The following is a 7,977-nucleotide window of genomic DNA, read 5'->3' as shown; positions in this document are numbered from 1 at the left end:
TCCATCACGCCTTTCGTTGTTGATGATGAAGAAAATGGGGATAGGGGATGGATGAGCCGATTCGTTCGAGTACGAAATGTCGATTTTATCCCTACGAATTTTCTGCCATTTCCCGAGGAATGGAATTTTACTCGTAAGTGATGCATTTGTGCCTTTGTAGTTTTGCTTATGGCGCATGTAGGTTCTGTAAACGTGACTTCCTTTCCCTTTCTGCAGCAATTTCTAGGACATAGTGCGAGGTCCCTGACCTGATGGATTGGGCTCTGAAGCTAGCGACTTACTCGGCTTACAATGAGCGTAAGTGGCGAGCTTTGTTTAAGGGCAGATGTAAGGCCAAACACCACAGTACGTGCTATGTGACTTGATCCTTTTTTGGAAAGCACTTTATTTTTACGCATACTAACCCCATCATCGTAGGCATCGGGGAGTCCTCCCAGGTAAGACTGTTCCATCTCGGAGAGGGAGAAGGATCACCAGCTTCTGGGCTACGGAATGATAATAACAAGCAAAAAAGGGCATTCGCATGGCGACGATGGTTATAGCAAGACGAGCCCATGCCGGGGACTTGGAGAGGATGTGTCAGCTGAGCCTGCAGTGCCCGAGATCTTTGGCTTTAGAAAAATGGTTTCACCTCCGTTGTCATCTTCTTTTGTCATCGAAGGCACCTCAAGGGATTAGGGTTTTCTGACACCGACTTCTTCCCCCATCGAAGGTACTTTGAGGAATGTTCGAAGCCAGGGACCGCATACACTGAGCGATCGCACCTCAACCGGGAGCGGTTCTACCAGGGTAGATCGTGCCAAACTAGTAGATGTGCGCTTAATTTTCGAGGAAGCTCATCGGCTTTACTCTGAAATAAGTTTTGGCTTTCCGCGTTGATTTTATAGTTTTGTAATTTTTACTCTCTTATCGAGTTTCTCTTTCATAGGCTTTTAACAAACTCAAGTCCGAGCTGCTCCATCGTGATACTAGGTTACGAGAAGCCATGAACGTGGAGAAATCCCTCAGGCTTCTCTTCGATAAACGGGAAGAAAAGTTGACAAACTTGCGGTATGAGGCGAGCCAAAGTCTGAACTACGAAAGCTACCTCGAGGAGCAGGTAATGTTTGTTTTGAGAGAGTGTGTGTTTCTTCTCCTACCTTATGAGGCTAATGTCTAGTTTATTTCAGTTGCAGAAGAAGACAGAGGACCTGGAACGCCTTAGGAGCCAAGTTGGCCAAGCCAAACGTGAGCGTGATGAGTTAAAGGCTCGGGCGGACGCTCATACTATATCGGAGAAAGGTGCTTTGGCCAAAGCTTCTGCCCTCGAGGTTCAACTTCGCTTAGCTCGTGAGAACAGCTTGGTCCGAACGGATATGATTACAAATCTTGAGTCTGAGCTTATGAAGATAAAGGCCGAAGTTGTGGATGCCCGGGCCGAAGCCATAATGAGCCGAACTAAGGCTGACAAGAAAGTGGCGGTCTATTTGAAGGATGCTACCAATGCTCGAGTTGAGCTGAGAGGGGATCTTGACCGTAGGAGCAGGGGGCAAGGAATATGCTTGGTACAAAACTCGAAGGAAGACCCTCGAGGAGATCCACGCTAGGGGCTTTGACCTCTCGGGAGAGGTGAAGCAGGCAAAGGCAGACGAACATGATGCTAGGTCCCTTTTGTCCGATGCCAAAGATAGCTAGAAAGAGGCCGATGGGCCATAGTCCCCGAGGGGGACGTAGATTAGTCCTTCCCTTTCTGATTCTGTATATAGTATTTTCAAAGAACATTGTAAATAGAGCTTGTATTTTTTCGCATATATGTATAAACGGAAGCCTTGCTGTTTCATTTTTCATACACTTTCCTTTGCTTCGATGTTTGTCAGTTATTAGCTAGGCGAACTGGTTTTCGGATATAACCCTTAGGTTTATAGCACGGCTCTAGGGCTCGTTGAGTTGGCCCGTATGCTCTTACGCGCTTGGTCGGTACGACCTTTTAGTATAAGCCATCGTTTTGAGCTCTTATGCTTTGCCTCTTAGGAATATTTAGTTAATTGTTTCGGGTTCAGTCTCCGAGTCGGATTTCGACTCGAGGTCATTTGTCCCTCAAGTTTTTGAATTTAAAACTGGCCCTTAGGGTCTTACGCGTTCGGTCTGTACTACCTTTTATATGGGCTGGCGATAATGGCTTTTACGCATTGGGTCGGTACGACCTTTAGTATGGGCTAGCGATAATGGCTCTTACGCATTGGGTCTGTACGACCTCTAGTAGGCTTTATTTTTCCCTTGTTAAGGACTTTCGAAATTATGTTTTCCTGACTCTTCGACGATTCGATGAAAACCTCAACTGTGAGTCATTATATGGCGATAATCGAGCACCTCGGGAGGTTTGGCTCAGCGGCTGAATATCTCGACGCCTATAGTTTGGAGCTGACGTAGTCGAAACTCTTTTGCCTGATGTTGAGGTTAGCCTATTTAACCGGTTGTTTTCGAAGTATATTCGAAGTAATTGAAGGCTTGTGATTTTATAGCGATGGTTGGGCGTCCCCGAGTCGCGTTAGTTTGGCAGGCACAGCCTTGTAACCGTAGTCACTATATTTGGCCAGAGCCTTTTAGTTCCCGAGTGAAGTAGTTTCGGCGTCTATATCAAGGGTATGCCTTTTTAGGGGTCTTACAAGTTTGATATATAGCCTTAACTTTAAGATTAAGTTTACGCCTTTTGTAAGGTCTTACAAATTTTTACATGCCTTACTGGAGCTCTTACAGTTTCTGTTACTTGGTACAAGTATGGTCCATGCCTTGCTTGAGGTCTTATAGTTTTGGTCACTTGGTACAAGTGTGGTTCATGCTTTGCTTGAGGTCTTACAGATATTTTTGTTGCCTTGTAAAGGTCTTACGAGATCGAGGCTGCCTGCATGTGGTCTTATGGCCTCGGGTTTTCATAAGTCGATGGGGGTGGCACTTGGCTGCAGTCCCCGAGTCATCGAAATTTTCTTGGCTCGGGAGCCATTACTTGTAAACTTGGTATTGCCTCATTGAGGGCTTACGGTTTCGGAGTTTTCGACCCGGAGATCATGTGGCCTTGAGTTTTTGACACCAGTCCCCGAGTGTTTGGGACGTTTTTGTCTCTAGAGCCATTTTGTGATCTTGATGTTGCCTCATTGAGGGCTTACAAATTTGAAGCTCTGACCCGGGGGTCATACGGCTTCAAGTTGTTGACGTCAGTCCCCTAGTGTTCAGGACGTTTTTGGCTTTGGAACCGTTTTTGCAAAAATACCGAGCTTGTTTGAAACGTGAAGTGCTTGATGGAAAGTATTCTTCGAATACTTAGTACAAGTATACATGCTTCCATTGTTAGGGGCTCGGTTATTCTATACGGGCATGGTTTGTTCGACCGTTTGGCCCGGTATATCATTTTCCTATTGAGACCCCGTTTAGCACATCTTGGCTTCTTTAAGGAGGTGATCTTCTGGGGGGATGCCCCCCAGTATTCGAGGTTGATTGAAAAGGAAGCCTGGAATACTTGTTGAATCTTCCTTAGGTAGCATATAGATGTTGCCTCATTAAAAACCTTGCCGGTAAAACCCTTCTTGGGATAAAAACCCGGTCGAAGGAAAAGAGTGCAACATATGTTTTTGGAACCTAAGGCCTTCAAGTTGAAAAGTGTTTTTGTTGCTTCGACCGACGATTCGATCGGATATCTGCATTCAGGTTAGTATAAAATGTTACTGAAAAAGGGGGATGATCATACCTTAGTGCTGACCGCACTCCGGGCTTCGATGTGGTTCAATCATTTGTTATAAGGACTCGGTACGGTCCTTCGTTTTGTTTAGTTGGGCGTAGCCGAGAATGCAACTTGTTATTGCTATTTTATTGTTTTCTTATCCTTTGGCTCCTTTGGTAGTGGAGGTATTGGTGTTGGTGCCACATCATGCACCGCGAACATTTCTTTTACTGCATGCTTCTCCCCGTAGATGGTTTTTTTCCAACTTTTTGTCGGGAATTTCATCATTTGATAGAGGGTGGATGGTACTGCTCTCATGCAGTATATCCACGGCCTTCCGAACAAGGCATTGTACCACATATCTCCTTCGATGACATGGAATTTGGAATTTTGGGTTGTGCTGGCCACGTTGACTGGGAGGGTGATTTCTCCGTTCGTTGTTTCGCATGCCATGTTGAACCTGTTGAGGACTCGAGAGGCGGGCACAATTTGGTCAAGAAGTCGGAGCTGCTCTACCACCCTCGACCTGATGATATTGGCCGAGCTACCTAGTTCCACGAGTACACGTTTCATTTGAAATGTATTTACAAGGAAAAAATTACCAGTGCGTCGTTGTGAGGTGAGACAAGGTCTCGTTGTCCTCATCGCTGAATGTGAGAGCGTCCTCGGGTATCTAACCTCGAGTTCGCTTTTCTCTAGTGATGGATATTTTTGTTCTTTTGATCATGGGTTCCTGTGGAACATCGATGCCTCCCAAGATCATGTGGTTGACATGTTGTGGCTCATTTGTTTCGTTCTTCTTGGTTGCCTCTCTTTCCCGGAACTAATTTTTGGCCCGGTCGTTGAGGAGCTCTCGGAGCTGACCTTCGCTGAGCAGTCGGGCTACTTCTTCCCAGAGTTGCCGGCAATCCTCGGTCCTGTGACTATGCGTGTTGTGGTATTCACACACTAAGTTATGGTTCCTTTGTGAAGGATCTGATTGTACATGCCTTGGCCACCTGGTGTCTCTGATTTTACTTATGGCGAATACAATGTCTGAAACATCAACGTTGAAGTTGTATTCCGATAAGTGAGGTGCCTCCATTGGACTTGTGTGCCTATCGAATCCAGCTCTGCTGACAAGTCTAGAAGGGTTCTGGCCTCGATCCATTCTTTAGTCATTGCGGGGTATGTTACGCCTCGGGGCATTCCTTCTATCTTCAGTGTATGGTTAGTAGCTCTCTTTATTATGCTTCGACTCCTTCACCGTGAGCTTGCTAAGATATACCGATCCCGAGGGGGCCCTTAGTTGGTCGTCTTCGACCCTAACCTTTGACTGGTATCGATTGTGGACGTCCGACCAAGTCACATCAGGATATTCGACTAAGTTCTGCTTCAGCTGCTTCGAAGCTACCGGGCTTCACTCGTTCGAACCTTGAGTGAATGCCTGCACCGCCCAGTCATCGGAGACTGGTGGTAGTTCCATTCATTCCATTTGAAAGCGAGATACGAACTCTCACAGCATCTCGTTCTCCCTTTGCTTGATTTGGAAGATGTCGGATTTCCTTGTAGCTACCTTGATGGCACCGGCATGTGCCTTTATAAAAGAATCCGCCATCCTGACAAATTAATCTATCGAGTTTGGAGCTAGGTTGTGATACCACATCATTTCCCCTTTTGAAAGCGTATGCCCAAACTTTTTCAGTAGGACAGACTCGATCTCGTCGTCCCTTAGGTCGTTGCACTTCACTGCACAAGTGTAGGTAGTGACGTGCTCGTTGGGGTTCGAGGTTCCGTTGTACTTCGGAAGCTCGGGCATTCTGAACTTCTTTGGAATAGATTTCGGGGCCGCTTCCTATGGGAATGTCTTTTGTACAAACTTCTTCGAATCTACACCTTTCAGAATCGGGGATGCGCCCGGAATTCGATCGACCCTAGAGTTGTAGGTCTCTACCTTCTTATCGTTGGCTTCTATCTTTTTCTTGCTTGACTCGATCCTCTTTGTAAGGTCCTCGAGCATCTTTATAATGGCGGGGTTGGCTGCTAACCCATTGTTGCTTGATCTTTCTGGTACCTGTTCATCTGGGGGAGCCATCCCCGATGCTACCATGCTAGGGGTTTGTATACGGTAAAATCGGAGGGTCCAATCTTCCTTCATTATGACGCCTCAAAAGATCATCTCGAAGGCTCGAGACCATGGTCGAGTCTCATCCCTCGAGGTCCATCGACGCTCGACCGACAGTTACAGAGAGAAAGTGGGGAGTTCCCAAGGCACGTAAATAGGGCTGACAAAGTCTAGTGGACTAGTCCAAAAACGAATCAAGACATTAACTAGTTGTACTATCTCCATATCTTTGTAATTAATGTTTTTTGTACTATGTTAGGATTCCCCTCTATATAAAGGGGATCCTTGTCATTTTGTAGTCATCTGATGCTCAATACCAAATACACTAGAACATTCTCTCTGCTCTCTAACATATTCTCTTGGTCTCATTGCTTCATTTATTGCTTGGATTTATTGCGTTCTATTCATTGTTCTTCACTTATTGCTTATTATTGGCCATAAAGAGCCATCATTGATTTATTTATAACTGTTAGTCTCCATCGACTGCCCTCGGCGAACATCGGACTCGACCTCGAGACCTCGAATAAGCAAGCTCGAGGCCACGATTGACAGCCATCCGGTTTGGTTAATATCTTGTCTTAAGCTCGTATCTTAATTCCAAGTACCTCACTTAGCATTGATCGTCCTAACAACTAGCATAAATATAGATCACGTATTTTTAGAACCACAAATTCAAATTTAATTGTTATTACTATTTTCACGGTAAACAGTTTGGCGCCCACCGTGGGGCTAAAAATAATAGTGATTATTTTCTTGTTGGTTTTACTACGTAACGCAAGTTATTTTTCACACTTTTCTTGCCCAAGATCTTTGGTTTCAGTGCAAAATATCTGACTCAGTGAACAACAATCTTGAGAACCATGGAGAGAATGGTGTGGATGTTCCAGGTGTTGGTGTACCACCAAAAAACCCTGAGAACGCCCCAAAACCATTTCCTGTGGACGCGATCTCACGCGATGCTCAACACGTCAATGTAAGCTCCCACACTAACATGAGCATGCACCAAGGAGACCAACAAGAAGCCCAGAAAGCCCCAGCTAGGGAAGAACGGGAGGTTAACCTTCACGTTATCTTTGAAATGTTGCAGGCACAACAGCTGGCTATTGCAAATTCACCAGAAAACTCCCAGCACGGTAGCACCAGGGATGGCTCCCCCAGCTGAGCAGGTACCAAAGAGGTCGAGAAACAACGGGTCGGCAGCCGACCTCGCCATCGTAAAGATGCTCGAGGACCTCACAAGGAGGATTGAATCGGGCGAGAAGAAGATAGAAGCCAACGACAAGAAGGTCGAGACCTACAACTCCAGGGTCGTCCAAATTCCGGGCGCACCCCCGATCCTGAAAGGTGTGGATTCAAAGAAGTTCATACAAAGTCCGTTCCCAGAGGAAGCGGCTCCAAAACCCATTCCAAAGAAGTTCAAAATGCCAGACCTTCCGAAATACAATAGAACCTTAGACCCCAATGAGCACGTTACTGCTTACACTTGTGCAGTGAAGGGCAACGACCTAAAGGACGACGAAATCGAGTCTGTCTTGCTAAAGAAGTTCGGGGAAACACTCTTGAAAGGGGCCATGATGTGGTATCACAACCTAGCTCCTAACTCTATAGACTCATTTGCCATGTTGACAGACTCTTTCATAAAGGCACATGCCGATGCCATCAAAGTAGCAACAAGGAAATCTGACGTCTTCAAGATCAAGCAGAGGGAGAGTGATGTTGTGAGAGTTCGTATCTCGCTTTCAAATGGAACGAATGGAACTACCACCAGTCTCCGACGACTGGGAAGTGTAGGCTTTCACTCAAGGTCTGAATGAACGAAGCTCGATGGCTTCGAAGCAACTGAAACAGAACCTAGTCAAGTATCCTGTTGTGACCTGGTCGGACGTTCACAAGTGATACCAGTCAAAGATCTGGGTCGAAGACGACCAACTAGGAGCTCCCTCGGGCTTAGTATATCCCAATAGGCTTCCGGCAAAAGAGCCAAAGCCAAACAAAGAAAGATACTAGCCATACACCGAAGACAGGAGAAACACCCTGAGGCACAATATACCCCGCAATGATCAAAGAATGGACCGAGGCCAGAATCCTTGGGGACTCGTTAACAGAGCTGGATTCGAAATACAACTTCAACATCGACGTATCAGACATCGTGTTCGCCATCAGTAAAATCAGAGACATC

The 7,977-nt window shown here is 46.0% G+C and overlaps 1 protein-coding gene across 1 annotated transcript; it reads left to right on the top strand.

Annotated features, from left to right (window-relative positions):
- The first annotated feature begins 291 nt into the window (after window positions 1-291).
- LOC138887196 (interactor of constitutive active ROPs 5-like) lies at window positions 292-1,586 on the top strand. Its single transcript, XM_070168918.1, has 3 exons — window positions 292-345; window positions 929-1,099; window positions 1,170-1,586. Exons 1-3 carry the CDS (start codon window positions 292-294, stop codon window positions 1,584-1,586), a joined length of 642 nt encoding a protein of 213 aa, XP_070025019.1.
- Window positions 1,587-7,977: the final 6,391 nt, after the last annotated feature.

The sequence above is a fragment of the Nicotiana sylvestris genome, chromosome 3 (assembly GCF_000393655.2).
Source record: "Nicotiana sylvestris chromosome 3, ASM39365v2, whole genome shotgun sequence".
Lineage (NCBI taxonomy): Eukaryota > Viridiplantae > Streptophyta > Magnoliopsida > Solanales > Solanaceae > Nicotiana > Nicotiana sylvestris.
The sequence above is the reverse complement of the archived record's forward strand: the minus strand, read 5'-3'. Positions and strand labels throughout refer to the sequence as shown.